Below are 19,280 nucleotides of genomic sequence, written 5' to 3'. Positions count from 1 at the left end.
TGCTAAGAAAAATTTAAAGGTAGATAAATTATTTGTTTAGGGAAGTGTTTGTTTTCTTACCTGTGAAAATCAGGCCACAGGTTTTTAATCACTGAAGCTTTATCATGAGCTATGTGAGGATTTAGCTGAGTTCTTCCCTTTTATGTCTCCTGGTGCCTTTTGTGACTAAATGCCAAATCTGAGCCCTTTAAGCATGTCAGGGTTGGTGTGCATAGGAAATGAAGAGCAGCCTTAATAGTTCCTAAGAATTTTTGACATGACAGGATGAAAACAGTAATTGTAGTTTTTCAAATTCAGCAAAGCTTTTGAAATAGGACAGAGTTACACTGCCAAAAATCTGCAGTGCAGGCAAAAAATTTTTTGAAGAGGCTTTTTTCAAAAAGCTGAAAAGATTTGAAACCAGCTAGTAAAGCAACCCCTCCCCACCCAGCCCTCTTCTCCCACTTTCTCCTCTGCCACACATACTTGTTTAAAAAGCACATAGTGCAAAATTAACTTATTTCTGAGGAGAATGAGACTCAGAATTGGCTGTTTAGGTTGGTTAGAAGTGCCTTGTTTCCCTAACAAGGGAAAAATGTCTCCTAAAAATACATACATATAGCCACACACACACTTACAGCCCTGGTGAGTAGAATTCTCATTTAACTTTCTTATTCATACTCTTTGATCATAGCTTTTGTACTTGATATACTTAGATTGTCAGTAAATAGTGGCTTTTCTTTTTTTTGAAATGTTTATTTATTTCTTTTCAGATGGGGGAGGGGCAGAGAGAAGGGGAGAGAGAGAGAATCCGAATCAGGTCCCATGCTGTCAGCGCAGAGCCTCACAGGGGGCTGGATCTCCTGGGGTTCAATCTCCTGAACCCTGACTTGATGACCTGAGAATAGTGGCATTTCTAACCTGGGCCTTTTATGATGTAAAGATCCCCAATTAAAATATAAGAAGGGAAAACTTTGAAATTGATAGACTAATAAATAACATGCTGTGGTTTAATTTGATGGCTTTTTAAAATTGAGAGATTAAATCTACATGGCTAGATTGGGATTTAATTAAAACTGTGGTGCTAAATAGATATTTTAAAGAAACAGTTGAATATTTGTCTTTAATTTGGGGGTGTTTTTCGAGTGATGTTACCTGACCAGGAACAGAATTTTGATTTCAATTCTTAAGCTAAGGGCTCGTGAAGCTGTATAGATTCCGAATGAATTATTCAGTGTTCAGTAAACGCTGAAGCTTTAAATGTATCCCTTGTGACTTTTCCTTGTGAGATGGAGAACACAAACAGTGCGGTGGCTCTGAGTATATAGTCTGACAAATACGCAGTATTTTTTTGGTTCCAGTATCACTCTTCTTGTACCTAAGTGTTCCCAGTAGGCCTGAGGTAAAACCAAATAAGTTAAAAAGGGACAAGAATAAGGAGAGAAGAGGAGGAAAAATACCCATGGATGAATGCTGGTTCCTGTTTATTGCCTCAAGTGTCAGTTGAAAAGTATGCTCACGGGTGTCCCAGGTGGACTCTTTGTCACCATGACCAAGAGTATGAGTCAGGTAAACCACTGAATTTCTCTCCCTCTTGGTAAATCCTAGGGAAGGTTGAAAGAGTTTCTGTTCCTACTCCTGAGACAGGCTTTAGATCCTGTTTCATTGTTGCATTTTTTGTTGTTGTTGTTCCTGGTACCCCATCTAATTCCAAAGATTTGAGGTGGTTTGGATTGAGGATATACGTACAAGAGAAATGTTAAAAGTCAGGGAGCTCAGAGATAAAGATGGAATGGGAGAAGGTTTTACCTGAAAACCAAGGAATGGTTATAATTACACTTGAGCATTAAAATTTAATAGTTTTCAAGCACTGGTATACTTGAACTAAATTCCAAAAAGAAACACATCCACTATTACACTTCTTACCTGATAAAAAGGAGCATGACAGTTTTTTAGGAGAGAATCCTTTTCTGGTTCTCAATCCAAGAAAAATTTGTCATGTAAATCTTAACCCAAAATGATGATGAGCAGTGTCTTCAACAAGACTTTTGCAGAGAATACAAAAATATTGTTTACATGGTTCTCTCTTGGCTCGATCCCTAGAATTTGAGGGTAGAGCATTAGGCAGAATCCAGTAAAAACATTTTAGTGGGAAACTAAACCAATGGTATGGTGCTTTGGGGTGATCTATGCGGGGTCAGAGTTGGGGGGAAAATGTAGAAGAATGTATGGTTAGTATTAAACTTTTTTTCATGTAAGTTTGACTATACCTTGATAGGATTGAATTGCAGTCTTCTGTGTTGAGTTTTCGCTTTTATTTGGAACGGAGATCTTCTGTGCTGTTGGTTGAAGCTATAAGCCTCAGGTAATAGTTCAGAGCGTGGCTTGTGTTTTGGAACACCCCACTTATTAGAGGTGGTAACAGGGATACTTATGATGGAGGCGGTAATTTTTATTGAGTATCTGTCTAAAATAGTTTCTTACTGAAAAAAAATTCTGGTCTTGTGCAATAATATGGTCTTGAAGTTTTAAGGGAATATTTACCGTGAAGATTCCTAGACTACAAAGGGTCTCTCTGTGGCATTGGTGCAGTGTCAAGAGAACTGTTTTGTTTTGCTTTTTTAGGAATTGTCCTTTGGTTTATCCTAACTTCCTTTTGTCTTTGAGCTAGTACCACATTTTTTTTCAATGACGATGTAGGCACGTGTCCACATTCTTCTCAAAATTGTCCAGAAAAGCTTCTCTGTTTAGTGTAGAACGTCCAGTCAGTGTTTACCAGAGATTTATGGAGTTTACCTATTTTACATAAGGCATTGTGCCCGGCTGAGGATATCAGAGTGGACAAAATGGATAGATTGTCCAGCCTCATGGGGCTTGCAGAAGACTGTGTATGGTGAGCTGATTTTTAGCTGAGTTTCACCTTGGCACTGCAGGGCCTTTTCTGGTTGAAGGATAAATCTGTTTAAGGAGTCTGGGAAGGAAGCAGAACGGTGAAGTTTTACTTAACATGAAAGTAATAACCTGCACCCATGAAACTAATGTAACATTGTATCTCAGTTATATTTCAATTAAAATAAGTAAAGTCATACATAATTAGTTTTAGAAAAGTCAAAAATTATAGATAAACAAAAATATCACTTTTAATCTTACCGCTTAAAGATAATTACTATTAATGCTGTGGAGTATGGACTCTCAGACTTTTTAATATGCAAGTCTGTATTTCTTCTTTGAGGTGTAATTTACTTACAGTAAAATGCACAGATCTTAAGTGTAGTTGATGAGTTTTAACAAATGCATACACTCATGTAACTTCAGCCAAATCAAGATGTAGTACATTGTCATCGCTCTATGAAGTTCCCTCATGACCTTTTCCAGTACATTCACTTCTCCCAGCAGCAACTATTGTTCTGATTTCTATTTCCATAGATTAATTTAGCTTGTTCTTGAATGTCATATGAATAAGAAATCAGTCTGTACACTTTTGTGTTTGGCTTCTTTGGCATATATGGGCATTTTATAAACTTATGTGTGGCTTCTTTTGCATATATTTTTTATATTAACTTTTTAATGGATAATACATTTACATGGTGCAAGATTTTAAAGATTCAAAGGATATGCAGTGAAGGGTTTCCTTCCCACTGCTATTCCCACCAAGCACCCTGGTCTCTTTAAAGGCAACAGATTTTTCCAGAGATTTTTTATACGTACAGGGAATGGAGATAGATATATATATATATATATATATATATATATACACACACACACACACACATATATATACACACACACACACGCACATATATACATATATATGTACATATATATGTGTATATATATATATATATGTATATATAAATTTTCTCACTCCCATCTTTTGCACAAATAGTAATCTATAGCATGTATATTGTTGTGCACCTTTTCTTAAAACCTTAATGAATTTTTAATTTGTTGCCAATCTTTGGTTGTTCCAGACAAAGCTTCAGTAAAACCCTGTGCCCAAATTGTTTTTCATGAGTATAAGTGTAACCTGTTACATCATATCAGGAAATAGTATTGTCTGGTTGTTCTTTTGTGTGTGTGTGTGATAAGTTTGATCAGTGGGTTCAGGTGTGGTTAGCCTGATCCATCATTATAGAGCTCCCCTCTTTATATTTTCTTTATATTTCAGCCTTTTGCCATTAAGTTTTAGCAGCCATTGCTAATCATTGTCTTCATCCATTATTTCATCAGGGGTTGCAAAATGGTGATACCCTGATTTCATCATTACTTCTGCGTTTATTAGTTGGAATTCTTCTGTAAAGAACTTCCCTTCGTCAGCTATGGTTGGATACGTAGCTGAATTCATAATGATTTCCTTAGGTTTGACTCCCAGAAATTGAGTTGCTTGGACAAAGGGTTTCTACTCTTGAAGACTTTTTATAAATATTGCTGTTAGGATGTTATACCACTTTATGCCTCCACCATTGTTAGGTGAGTAAAATACTGTTTGCAGCTTATAGAAATAATGAAATAAAACCCAAGAGATGGGCAACACATTAAATGTCTTTGTCAATCAGAACTGTCATTCCTTGGCTTTTTCTTGTGAGTACTAATAAACTGGTATTGGGATAACTGTAGTGTGACTTTGGAACTACTTGTATTTCTAGTTGGTGTGCATAGAACACAATTTTGAAATTAGAAGGATGGTTAGATAATATTGTTAGTAAAAAAAAAAAAACCTCCCAACAATTTTATTTTTGGTAATATTTGACTGTGTATAATAACTGTGTTTAAAATATAATGGCCCTCTTAGTTTAAACATTTGTAAAAATGTAATGTTTTTTCCTTTGCAGTGACATTTCTGGGGGCAAACCCTTAGAGGTAGAGATGGCAGGGATAGAATACATGAACGATGATCCCGGCATGGTGGATGTTCTTTATGCCAAAGTCCATATGAAAGACGGCTCCAACAGGTATGTTTCTGAAATGCTTCTTTGTTTCCATCAAGAGGTGCCTAAAAGCACTGCTAGAAGTTCAACAAGTTTTGATTCCTTTTCTTTGAGATCTTACTATCATAAAGAGTGTGTCAATTCTTTTTTTTTTAAATAGTAAGCAATTATCTTAAAAGAGGAATTTGTTGTAGGAAAAGTATCAGATTTTAGTCTGATAATTATTGAGTTACTTGGATGGTGGATATTGATTGTAGCAATCTAGTTTTTATGATGTATGCTTTCTTCATGTTTTTCAGTCTATAGGAGGCAGAAAGGATGGCATTTTAGGATGGTAGTTAGTTGCAAAAGTGACATAACACAGATCTAGTGAATACCATGACAAAATGGGATGATAACTATACAAACTCTATAAGATTATTAGGATTAAGCTAATCTACATGAAATGCTTAGAACAGTGCTTAGCACATACAAACATTCTCAAAACACATACCAACAGATGTTTACTGTTTTCTTATTTTTGTTGTTACTACACAGATCGCTTCTAGGGATTCTCAGTCTATGACCCAGGCTATTTCTGAGGCTAGTTTAGGCATCCAGAGCCATTTCTAATGTTAATGCTGTTTATTAGTCTATTCAAGGTCTTCTGTGAGCAGAGGAGCTAAACTTGAATTGGAAGTTTGTTTTTGTGGTCTTTTTATTAAGGCGGGATAGAACAGAGCTCACCCTGAATCAGAAACCCTCCAGAGAAAATGAAAGCCTTTAGGCAAGCCCCCAAATCGATTTGCTTTTCTAGAGGATCCCTTGTAAGATTTCTCATATTTCAATTCAAATTGGTAATCTCAGTTATCTTCTAGCTCGTTTCAATTGGAAGTGAATTTGGGGCGGGGCTGGGCGGGGGGAGGGGGTGGGGGGGAAGGAAAATACAGTATGGAATCAAATGTTGTGTTTTGGACCAGATTTGTCTTGGATACCTGGCATGTGCCTAAATAGCATACTAATGACCTTGTCTTAAAAAGTAGGGACGCATTGTTCTTTCAGGACATCCCAAAACATTTCTTATGAGCTTGGAATTTGATATCCGGTATGGATCATTTCCTTTGCATTGTGAGTTATAACAGTCCGATGTCTTCACCAGTTATAGGGCTCCTGTGTATGGAGTAGATTACTTTTCAGTTTTGTGAACAAAAACAGTGAACGATAAGATAGCAGTTCTCAAGCTTTTTGTCTTCATAATCACTTAATTTCTTAAAAATTATTGAGGACACGAGAGAGCTTTCTTTATATGGATTATAGTTATCAATATTTACCTTATTAGAAATTAAAATTAGAAATTTATTTGATGGTTCATTAAAAATAGTAATATTTTTTGTTTACATAAATAATGCATTTTTCATGAAAAATCTATTTCCCAAACCAAAAATATTTAGTGAGAAGATAGGCATTGCTTCACATTTTTGTGAATTTCCATAATGGAAGACAGCTGGGTTCTCATATCTGCTTCTCTGTTCAGTCTATTGCAATATGTTGTTTTGATTGAAGTATACAAGAAAACCTGGACTCACACAGAAACGTATTTGGAAAAATGAAGAGTACTTTCAGTGTTTTCAGCTAATTCTGGATATTTGATACTACACTAAAACTTGACAAGTTACAGTTCGGTAAAGGTCAGAAATCCTATCAGCGAACATTTCATACTCTTGCACTAAAATCCATTGATCTCTTTTACATTTTGACCGGACCTTTAATCTATGCACAGTTTTGTATTGGTCATTTAGAAGATACCGGTTCACTGAGTTATGCACATCTTCCAAATGTTGACATATTTCGTTATGCGATGTTAAAAACGTATTGATCGCACTATTAATTTCACCACAGACTTTTAAGTATTAAGAAGCTGCTGTCAAGCTCATGGTAGCAGAGACACATTTTCTAAAATTCTTATTTTCACTTGAAAGCTTAAATTTTATTATTGGCCCAAAATACTGTTTTCCTTGAAGTTCTTTTTTGAGAAAATGTCTGTCAAATAGCCAAGTCTGAATAACCATAATTTGTCTGTCAGTCGTTCTTTCAAATAAAAATGGTGTTCGTGGACAAAGAGGCTAGTTCAGCTCCAGCTCTGACAACCTCACAAGTGCTTTTCCTCCAGACAGCCATCTGCTTCCACATACAGCCCAGCTGCTTTATCCATACTGCTGATTGCATCACACAGATACATTAAAAAGACATGTACTCAAGGCCTGAGATTTAATAAAATCGATTATTTTTATAGTTTCATCAAGGATAAATGAAACTAGTTTTTTTAAAAACCATGTATATATAGTGAAGAATATACTGCTGCTCATACAATTTGCTGCCGCCGCCTTAGTTTATACTAAGGTGCCAGCAGTTTTTCTGTTGTTGTTTTGTTTTAAAAACAATTTTTTTTTAATGTTTTTTTATTTTTGAGAGGGAGAGAGACAGACAGACAGACAGACAATGCGAGTGGGTCAGGGCAGAGAGGGAGACACAGAATCCCAAGCAGGCTCCAGGCTCTGAGCTGTCAGCACAGAGCCCAGTGCGGGTTTTCAAACTCACAAACCGCGAGATCATGACCTGAGCTAAAGTCAGATGCTTAACTGACTGAGCCACCCAGGCGCCCCAAGGTGCCAGCAGTTTTACCCAGCATTGCTTTTGCAGCGTCTGTGCAAATGTCATTACAGTGAAAAAGGCGGACAGTGTCATACAATTACTATAAATATAGTTGTGACCTCATGGGCTCCCCTAAAAGAGTCTCAGGGATCTCCAAAGGTCCACAGACCTTACTGCAACAACCTTTCATCTAGGTAAGGTTTTAATTCTAATATTGAAGATTGCATAGTTTCCGGGGAAATTGTAACTTTTTTTTTTTTTTTTTTTTTAGCAATTACTCTTACTTGGCACTGTGCTTACATCGTATTATCTTCATTTTATCTTCGCAGCATCTGTATAAGATGGATAGTATTCGTATGCCCGTTTTATAGATAGGGAGGTTCAGAGAGTTTAAGTAGTTTGGCTAAGGAACATATAGTCTGCAAAACCATGCTCTGAATCCCTATGCCAGAATAAAGAAGGTTTTCAGTGTGTGTATGCTAGGTTGAGTAGAATAGACTATGTTCCAGTTCTTATTTCCACTTTTTTTTTGAAAGTGGTAAAATTCACATAACATAAAAATTACCGTTTTAACCATTTTAAAGTGTATAATTCATTAGCGTTGAGGACATTAACAACATTGTGCAACCACCACCACCAATGTTGCAGAACATCTTTATCACCCCAAAAGGAAGTCCTGTACCCATTAAGCAGTCACTCTTCCATACCCCCTGTTCTCTCCCCAGCTCCTGGCAACCAGTGATCTACTGTCACTATGGATTTGCCTATTCTGGGTATTTCCTATAAATGGAACCACACAATATGTGGCCTTTTGTGCCTGACTTCTTTCACTCAGCATAATGCTTTCCAAGGCTCATCCCTGTTGTAACAATGTCAGTACTTCACTCCCTTTTATGGCTGAATAACATTCCATTATATGGAGATACCACATTTCAAGTTGATCCATTCATCAGTTAATGGACATTTGGGTTGTTTCCACCTTTTGGCTATTGTAAATGGAGCGGTCTTCAATTCTTTTGGACTGACTCACTTCTAAAATGTATTACATTTTTTATTTCCTTGATTAACCTTATAGTTTTATAGGACATCATAGCCACTGAGCCTGACCTCTGTTAATTTGCTTTCTTAGTATCTGTTATGGGATTTATTTAATTTTTGTTCATACTGGTTTAAACCTTACTGTTGTAAAACTGAAATCTTTGATAGCTTATAGACATACAGTTAACATGAAGCTATATGGAAAATTTACATGGGATTACAGCAATACAATAGTGAATTTTTCCTAATCTATGGCTTCAAGTCTGCATATGTCATAGACATCACAGTTTTTTATTTACTCTATTCTTGGTGGCCCCCAGAGGGAAAAAGAGAGGTTACTGGGAAGAGATAATAAAATCATTACTTTGAGTTTTTCCATTGGGTATCTTTACCTTTTGCTTTAATAGTTAGACTCTTGGTTCTATAGAAGGCCTTCAAGTGTAAAGAATAATATGTTTTTGAGATTGGAAGAAAATAAGAGCTATAGAAGCTAGGTGGCTTTTGAAGACAGAGTTCAGACACGATTGGTACCCACATTAATGGAATGGTGAGTGCTCCAAAGGTGAATACACTCATTATTTTCCCAAAGATCCAGCCCTTAGAAATTGTGCACACTTACTATTGTCAAGGCTTTGTAAATTGAAAGATCTTATGAAGTATCCACCGAATCCACTAGTATGATCAACCAAGAAGATTTTTGAATAATTCCCATCTCTCCTCCTGCCCATTTTTTTCTCTTTTGCCCATTCCTCTTCCACAGGGAGAGACATGTTTATGTTATTTCAAAAAGATTTGTAAAATTCCTTCCTCAAATGTGTGGTAATTACTAATGAAAAGAACAGCTTTAAATCCAAATGACAGCCCTGCCTTAGTTTAAAGCTAAAGTTCTCTTTTCTGCTTATTATGGATCTTTGATAAGAAATACAATTGCTGAGAAGTCTGTTTTGCTTGCTGTTTGCTACGAGCATTGTGAGGCCTTTCCTGAATGTAACCCACTGTGTAGTAGAATGGGTTGTAAACCTTCCTAAATGTAGTCTGATATGTGATGGAATGAGTGATTGTACATAAACTAACCGGCATTTCTCGCTTCTGTAAACCTGCTTGCTTAGCACATTCCTCACCTACCCTACCCCCTTCCCCCTTCCCCCTTTCTCCTCCCGCCACAAGTAACGGACAAAGCCTTCCCGCCAAAGGACAGACAAAGGACGCCCAATCAGAGAACAACAAATGTCCTTACTTTAAAATCAACTAATCAGGCCCCTCATAATTTGAAACCTCCCCTGTGCTATTTGTCTCTGTCTATAAAAACGCTGTACCAGCCCTGATCGTGGCCTCTTGCGTCACCGGCGACGAGTGCGCAGAGGACCAGGTTCGAACCTGCAATAAACGATCCTTGCCGCTTGGCTTTGACTTACGACTCTGGTGGACTTTTGTGGGAGGTTTCGGAACTTCGGGCATTACACTAAGAGACTTAAACACCTCTTATTTAATTCAATTTTAAAGCAATTCAGATGCCTCCTTTGTGCAGGGTATTTTGGAGGGCTGTGCAAATTGATACGAATTGAGTAAGACATGGTCTGTTTTAAAGGAACATTAAATCTTTTTGTTTATATGAAGAGATCCTGCTCAAGACAAGAGGCATGGGAGAGAGACCATGTTGTAATAAAAACACATTCAAGTTTCTTTGTATGATTTCATGTAGTTTAAATCAGAGATTTCTTCCCTCAAAATGATTGAGTGTGAAGTGCCTGACCTTTAAAAGGATAGAACTGCTTAGCTCAGATTTTTCGTCTGGAAACTTGCAGTTGGGACAGCGAGAGGTTTACTTACTGATGCTTCCTTGGGTTTGGTAAAGCGTGACTGGGTGAGGAAGCTGTGGCAATCTTTTACTCATTACTTAGTAGTCAGCTGTTGCTAAGACTTAAGTATTGAACACAGTGGCTGTTCTGTCTGGTACTGTCACGCAAGCTTCCATCCTTGCCCCTCTAAGAAGAATGGCTTCCTCGCATTTTCCTGACAATACAAAGTCAACTCAATTTCCTTCCTTTTTCCCCTCACAGTCTGCTATTCTCATCACCCCTAACCCACTCAGTTTCACTCTCTTTCTGAAGAATGGCATGCATTATCTCTGATGAGGCTAACCTCTTATTCTCCTGACCTCATTCCTTCTTATTTCCTCAAAGACCTGGCTCCATCAGTTATTCCACCCTGCAGTGCATTTTCAGGCTTCTTTTCCCTCAGGCATTTTCCAGATGCCCAGTGTGTGTGGTGCAGTAGACTCCAGGGCTTCCGTCTTAAGGAGGAGGCAGATGTCAGTAATTAGAGTACAGTCGGGTGAGGGCTCTGGTTGAGATTCTAGAGGTGTGTAGATGGGCAGCAAAACTCTGCTCATGGGTGAGCAAGTTTTGTAGAGGAAGACTTTACAGAGAAGGTTTCTTTGCTGAATAAGGAGTTCACAGGCCAAGAGAGTAGCATTTTAGGAAAAGGGAATAATAGCAAGGACAGATCTAGAAGCACTGTTTTGTACCATGTAAAAAGTATGTTGGATTTTTATTTGGTCATTTGTTTATTCAACAAAAATTTATTGAGTGCCTGTTGTTTGCCAGGCACTGTGCTAGGCTGTGAATATAGACTGGTGAATAAAGCCAGGTGCAATCATTATCCCTACGTAGTTTACAGACTAATGTTGGAAACAGATGCTAACAAATAACACATAAACGAATAGTTGACCCTTGAACAACATGGATTTGAGTGGCATGAATCCACTTACTTGCAGACTTTTTTCAGTAAATACAGTACAGAACTGTAAATCTATTTTCCTTATGATTTTCTTAATATTTTCTTTTCTCTAGCTTTATTGTAAGAATACAGTACATAACACATATAACATACAAAATATGTGTTAGTCAGCTGTTTATGTTACCAGTAAGGCTTCCCATCAGCTGTGGATGGTCAGTAGTTAAATTTTGGAGGACTCAAAAGTTATCCATGGATTTTCAACTGTATGGGGGTCAGAGCCTCTAACCCCTGCATTGTTCGAGTGTCAACTATAATTGCAAAGTGTGATAAAGGTGAGGCAGGGGGGAAATGGTGCTCCATTAAAGAGGAAACTATCATAGCAATGTGGACTGGAGGAGGACAGGGTCAGGGAAAGTCTCTAAGGATCCAATATTGAATTGAGATCTAAGGGACTGAGAGTTTGCAGGCAAAGGAGAGGTGGGAAGGCTCTTCTCACCTTTTGTCCTAGGCAAAAGAAAATATAGAGCAAAAGCCCTGAGGCAAGAAAAAGTCTAGCAAATTCCAGGTATGGATGAGGCTTAATGAGGGAGAGGATGGGGTAACAGGAGATGGCCATGTGAAGAAATTAGAGGGGCTTGGGTAATAGATAAGAGAAAGAAGATTAAACACAAGCAGAATAACTAAAAACAGATCCATATCAAAGTAAATCATGATAGAACTGCAGAGCACTAAAGACAGAGATCTCGAAAGAAGTCAGCCACGAAGGAATGGCAGGTATAAGGATTCTCAGTAACAACAGTGGAAGTGAAAAGACAGCAGAGTATTTTCTAGAGGAAATAATGATCAACCTGGAATTGTGTACTCAGGAAAAAAAAATCTTTAAGAACAAAGGTGAAATGAAGACTGTTAGAGATGAACAAAATCCCAGAGACTTTATCACTGTGAGATCTGCAGTAAAGGAATGAGTAACGGATGTATTTCAGGAAAGGGAAAAGGAATCCAGAACGTCTGAGATACAGGAAGGTTAGTATCAGATGCAGAAAAGAATGGTAGATACATAAAATGGCAAACAGTGTCTGTATAAAATAACTATTTTATAAAATTTGAGAGAGTTGTGGGTTTATTGTTGTTGTTTTTAAAGTAACTCCACGTCCAGCATGGAGCCCAATGCAGGGCTTGAACTCACAACCCTGAGATTAAGACCTGAGCTGAGATCGAGTCGGATGCTCAACTGACTAAGCCACCTAGGTGCCCCATATATTTGGGAGAGTTTAAAAAAAAAAAAAAACTGGGGCAATCTCACACTTCATGGGTTTGAGCCCCTCATCAGTCTTTGCACTGATGGCATGGAGCCTGTTTGGGATTGTCTCTCTCCCCTTCTCTCTCCTCCTCCCCTGCTCATGCTGTCTCTGTCTCTCTCAAAATAAATAAATGAACTTTAAAAAAAAAGAACTAACATTGTTCAGTTAACATAACTGGCAGCTAAGAGCACTGTAAGTCAAGACTAAGGAGAATTTTGAAGTTGAAGTATTCTAATTTTTTGTATTATTATTATTTGGGGAGAGTGGTGTTAAGATATTTCTTTAACTTTGTTAAGCTAAATGCACATAGTAAAAATTTTAAAGTAAATCTAAGAGTATATAAATAATAAACAAGTAGAGAGAAAAAGGAAAAAGGAACAAATGGAAATTAAATCCAAAAAGGAACAAGCGTAGAAAAAAGTGGGATGAATATTTAAATGTAAGATGGCAGGACGAAGTCCAGACATATATATACGTTAATGATACACATTAATGAATAAAGTTGCAGCTTAAGATATTATAAGAAGGATATAAAAAAAATTCAGTTATATGCTCTATACCAGAGATACATCCATCCATGAGGTTGCAGTAGTAGAAAGGAAAAAGATAACACTAGGCAAATACCAAAATTAAATTATGAAGTTGGCATAACAGAATTAATATTAGTAACAGAGAGTACTGTTACATAATGATAAACAATTTACCAAGATGTTATCATTTTAAACTTGTACCCACTCGAGCATCCCCAAAGTAGATTCAGCCAAATTTGTATAATTAATTTTTTAATTTAATTTTTTTTTTTTTAATTTTTTTTTTTTCAACGTTTATTTATTTTTGGGACAGAGAGAGAGCATGAACGGGGCAGGGGCAGAGAGAGAGGGAGACACAGAATCGGAAACAGGCTCCAGGCTCTGAGCCATCAGCCCAGAGCCTGTTGCGGGGCTCGAACTCACGAACCGCGAGATCGTGACCTGGCTGAAGTCGGACGCTTAACCGACTGCGCCACCTAGGCGCCCCTTAATTTAATTTTTTAATTGAGAAATCCATCATCATGGGAGGAGATTGTGACATATCTTCCAATAATTGATAGGCCAAGCAGATACAAAGTCAGTAAAGATACAGAAGCTTTTTTTTTTTAATTTTTTTTTTGACGTTTATTTATTTTTGAGACAGAGAGAGACAGAGCATGAACGGGGGAGGGTCAGAGAGAGGGAGACACAGAATCTGAAAGAGGCTCCAGGCTCCGAGCTGTCAGCACAGAGCCCAACGCGGGGCTCGAACTCACCACAAGATCATGACCTGAGCCGAAGTCAGCTGCTTAACCGACTGAGCCACCCAGGTGCCCCCAGAAGCTTTTTTTTTTAACTTATTTTTTTTTTTTGAGAGAGAATGTGCCTGTGCGAGTGGGGGAGGGGCAGAGAGAGAGAGAGAGAGAGAGACTCCCACAGGGCTCAATGAGAGGCTCACTCATGAACTGTGAGATCACGACCTGAGCTGAAATCAAGAGTTGGTCACTTAACCAACTGACAGCTTAACCCAGGCCCCCGACACAGAAGATTTTAACAATTAACAAATTTAAAAAAAACAACGATGGCACAAAAACGGACGCCCAGATCTATGGAACAGAGTAGAAGACCCAGAAATGGACTCACAAACGTATGGTGAACTAATCTTGGACAAAGCAAGAAAGAACATCCAATGGAATAAAGACAGTCTCTTTAGCAAATGGTACTGGGAAAACTGGGCAGCAACATACAGAAAAATGAACTTGGACCATTTTCTTGCACCAGACACAAAAATAAACTCAAAATGGATGAAAGACCTAAACAAAAGACAGGAAGCCATCAAAATCCTCGAGGAGAAAGCAGGCAAAAACCTCTTTGACCTTGTCCGCAGCAATTTCTTATTCAACACATCTCCGGAGGCAAAAGAAACAAAAGCAAAAATGAACTATTAGGACCTCGTCACAATAAAAACTTCTGCACAGAGAAGGAAACAATCAGCAAAACTAAAAGACAACTGACGGAATGGGAGAAGATATTTGCAAATGACCTATAAAATAAAGGGCTAGAATCGAAAATCTGTAAAGAACTTATCAAACTCAACACCCAAAAAAACAAGTAATCCATTGAAGAAATGGGCAAAAGACATGAATAGACACTTGTCCAAAGAAGAAGGCTAACAGACGCATGAAGAAATGCTCAACATCACTCATCATCAGGGAAATACAAATCAAAACCACAATAAGATACCACCTCACACCAGTCAGAATGGCTAACATTAACAACTCAGGCAACAACAGATGTTGGCAAGGATGCAGAGAAAAGGGATCTCTTTTGCACTGCTGGTGTGAATGCAGACTGGTGCAGCCACTCTGGAAAACAGTATGGAGATTCCTCAAAAAATTAAAAATAGAACTACCCTACAACCCAGCAATTGCACTACTAGGTATTTATCCAAGGGATACAGGTGTGCTGTTTCAAAGGGGCACATGCACCCCAATGTTTGTAGCAGCACTATCAACAATAGCCAAAGTATGGAAAGAGCCCAAATGTCTATCGATGGATGAATGGATAAAGATGTGGTATATATATAGAATGGAGTATTACTCGGCAATCAAAAAGAATGAAATCTTGCCATTTGCAACTACATGGATGGAACTCGAGGGTATTATGGTAAGTGAAATTAAGAGAAAGACAAAAATCATACGACTTCACTCATGAGGACTTGAAGAGACAAAACAGATAAACATAAGGGAAGGGAAGCAAAAATAATATAAAAACAAGGAGGGGGACAAAACATAAGAGACTCTTAAATACAGAGAACAAACTGAGGGTTGCTGGAGGGGTTGTGGGTAGGGGGATGGGCTAAATGGGTAAGGGGCATTAGGGAGGACACTTGTTGGGATGAGTACTGGGTGTTATACATAGGGGATGAATCACTGGAATCTCCTCCTGAAATTATTATAGCACTATATGCTAACTAACTTGGATGTAAATTAAAAAGTAAGCAAATATAAAAACAATGAGCAATTTTAATGCAATAAGTCATTTCTGGAATTATACACCCAGCAATTAGATAATTCATATTCTTTTCAGGTATACGTAACAGCTGACAAAAATTGATCACACAGTAGACTGTAAAGTAAGGCTTAATACATTTCAGTGAGTTGGTATCTTACAAATCACATTTTCTGACCAGAAATACAGCAAGGTTATTATCTACAATGACCAAGTTACTAGAAATAAGAAGAGAGTTTAACAAAGTGATTAGCTATAAAATTAGTATAGTTCTGTATAGGAGCAACAAACAGAAAATGTCATTTATGAAAGATACCCAGCCCTGTGACTTGCTTTGACTAACGGAATGGGACAGGAATGATTTGCAAATCTGTCATTGCTAGGCCTGAAGAGATTTTGCAGCTCTTTTGTTTTCAAAGTTAACCTCTTAGGACTTGGTTGCTATTTAGGGAAGTCCAAACTCTCTGGCTGGAAAAAAGACCTCAAGGAAAAGAATTTAGGTGTCCCCAGTTGACAGCCGGCACCAAGGCTCCAGTCATGTGAGTGGGACCCTCTTGGATCCTCCAGATCCGGGTGTAGCTGCCTAAAGAGGAAACAGACCAAAAGAGTCAATAGAATAATTATAAATTATAATAGATTCTACAAAAGAAACAAACAGGAGGATAAGAAGAATAACATAGGGGAACCTACTTTTAGATGCAGTGGCCAGGGAAGGCATCTGTAAGGAATTGACATTTGAGTTCAGACTTCAAGGATACAAAGGAATTGTGGTAAGAGTGTATGAGGCAGAGAGAAGAGCAAGTGCAAAGACCTTGAGAAAGAGCCTAGTGTGTTTCAGCACTTAAAGAAGACCAGGAAGATAAACAAGGGAAATGAGGCCAGAGAGGCAGAGAGACCAGATTACACAAGGTTTAGACAGTTGGTAAAGAATTGGTATTTTTTTTCCCTAGGTGGACCAAAAGGTTTTAAGCAATATAATGACATGATATTTTTAAAAAGGTCATGTGTGGGAGAATGGATTAGAGGGGGAAAGAATGCAAGTGGGGAAATCAGAATCTAAATCTGATTGCAAATCTAGGCTAAATGCAATCTAGGCTAGAGATGAAAGTAGGTAGCCAGGTTAGAGCAGTAACAATGAGGAAATGAAAAATAAATAAGAAGACACCATCCATTTATGGTAGCAACAAAACTCATAGGTACTTAGGAAATAACTATAATAAAGTATGTGTAAGACCTTTTTGCAGAAAATTATAAATTATACTCAATAATTATAAGTTACAGTATAATTGTAACTTATCAATTACAATATATATACATGAGAGATTGCTCATGTTCATTGATAGACTTAATTTCATAAAGATGTCAGTTCTCCCCAAATGTTCTATATAAACTTAATGAAATTACAGACTACATATGTAATTGAAATGAAGAGCCAGGAGCAGGAGGGGGAAGTAGTTAAAAGTCATTACAGGAATGCAGGTGAGAAACAAGGCCTGAACTAGAACAGAGCTATGAGAATTGGTACGTGGATGCAAGAAGAGTAAAATCTGCTGGATTTGGCAGTTTTCTGAAGGTGGTGTGTAGGAGTCCGATGAATAGGATCCATTATGACTAAGCTGGTTTATCTCAGGAACACAAAGATGAAGTAAGACCAGAAAATCTAATAACATCCAACTCAATAGATCAAATTTAAAAATGTCTAAATACATGCCTAAAAGCCTGCTGATGAAATTCAGCCTGTTTTTTTTTCATTAAAAACTTTCAGAAAACAGAAAGATATTGCCTAATGTGATAAATAACAATTTTAAAGCAGAAACCAACAATCCTATTGAATGGTAATTTACTGGGTTTGTTATTGCCATTATATTCAGAAATAAAGCACGATGTAACCACCATCACTCTTAAACACATTGTTCGGAAAGTTCATGCTAAATCCTAAGCTATAAAACAGAAGACAGATGAAGACAAAAATTGCCACTGAGGATAACATTATAGTCTACTAAAAAAAAGCTCTAAAATTGATAAGGAAACAGTAAAAGTGCTAATCAGTGTAATAAGTGGTTGGACAAAAGATAAATACCCCAAAATAAGTAGTTCAGTACTAACAAATTGTTAGTTCTAGACACTGTTTAGACACTGTTTTAGGCACCATAAGAGATACAAAAATGGGTAAAATGACCCTTATTTTAAGGACCTGAAATCTACCTAAGCACTAAACTATTAAAAGAAAACACAAATTTTAAAAAATAGAAGAAAACTAAGTAGATGTTTGATAAATGACATGAGAAGTCCACTGCTGCTAAAGGTATAAATTAGGAAAAGCTTTTCAGAAAGCAAGCTGGCACTTTATACCAACAGTTTTATTTTATACTCCTTGGACTTGCTAATTCTCCCTATGGGAATTTTTCTGGTGGAATTAATCACATATGTGGACAGTTCACTGTATGTGGGAGATAGATCTATTACAGTATTGCCTGTAATAGTATATACTGGAAGCAACGTAAATATCACAAACAGAAGAGTGGGAAATAAACTATAGAACACTGTAGAATAGAGAATACTAGGGATCGACTAAAAATTGTGTCTTGGAAAAACAGCAGATATTCACTATATAGAGTATTATGTGATGAAAACAGTTTACAAGACAATTTATAAATACACGTTTACTTTTCTCCCCCTCGGAAGTGGAAGAGAGAGCAAGAGAGAAATAAATCCCTTAATCTCAATACATAAAAATCTTATCAGTGGTTCCTTCCAGATGGCAAGTGATTTTTTTTCCCTTTAGCTTATCTGATTTTCCTTTTCAATAATGTGGCTATAACAGGCAAGTGTTCTACCTGTCCACCTTTACTTGGTCAGGTTAGGGTCAGCAGTAATTAGTGTGTATTTGTAAGTGGTAGAATTATAATTTGACCTGGCTCTGACTGTGAAGCTCGTGTTCATGCTGGGGCAGAAAAGGGGATTAAGAACAATTGGAGACAGGGGCGCCTGGGTGGCTTGGTTAGGTTAAGCACCCAACTTCAGCTCAGGTCAGGATCTCGCAGTTCATGAGTTTGAGCCCCACGTCGGGCTCCGTGCTTACAGCTCAGAGCCTGGACCCTCCTTCAGATTCTGTGTCTCCCTCTCTCTCTCTGCCCCTCCCCCACTCTTGTTCTGTCTCTCAAAAATAAATGAAAAATTAAAAAAAGAAGACAGAGGTCTTGGACACAGACTGCTCTTTTGAGAAGTTTGGTGAAAAGAAGATGAGACAAGTGTATGTATGTGTGCAGTTAAGAGTTAAAATCCACAGCTATGCAGCCTGGCATATCTTTTGGCTTGCCATCTTCCTTTCACAGCCAAGCTTCTTCTCTTTACATTGTTTTCTCTTATGAATGTAAAGGCTTACAGATGGGTAAAGTGAAAATTAACTGGCTCCCTTACCCCCTGCCCTGACCCTGCCACCTGGTAGACGGTACACAGGACAAATAATGCTGAGAGGCATCATGTACTATGCATATTGTTTTACACAGACAGGACCACATTACACACGTGGGTTGACAGTTCATTCTTCTCATAACACGTAACCTAGAAATCACTTTTATGTCAGTGCCTGTAGATCCCATGAAATAAAACTGCATTTGTCCTGAGGCATAACCTATATGCCA

At 37.7% G+C, this 19,280-nt stretch overlaps 1 protein-coding gene across 2 annotated transcripts in view; it reads left to right on the top strand.

Annotated features, from left to right (window-relative positions):
• Positions 1 to 19,280, top strand: part of ASCC1 (activating signal cointegrator 1 complex subunit 1) — a 111,671-nt gene that overhangs the window by 52,487 nt on the left and 39,904 nt on the right. For both annotated transcript variants that reach the window (XM_043596579.1, XM_043596578.1), the window contains exon 7: positions 4,812 to 4,931. In XM_043596579.1, coding sequence (XP_043452514.1) covers positions 4,812 to 4,931 — 120 coding nt within the window. The remainder of the gene's footprint in view (positions 1 to 4,811; positions 4,932 to 19,280) is intronic.

This window comes from Prionailurus bengalensis, chromosome D2, assembly GCF_016509475.1.
Source record: "Prionailurus bengalensis isolate Pbe53 chromosome D2, Fcat_Pben_1.1_paternal_pri, whole genome shotgun sequence".
Lineage (NCBI taxonomy): Eukaryota > Metazoa > Chordata > Mammalia > Carnivora > Felidae > Prionailurus > Prionailurus bengalensis.
Note: the sequence above shows the minus strand (reverse complement) of the source record. Positions and strands in the feature narration are given on the sequence as shown.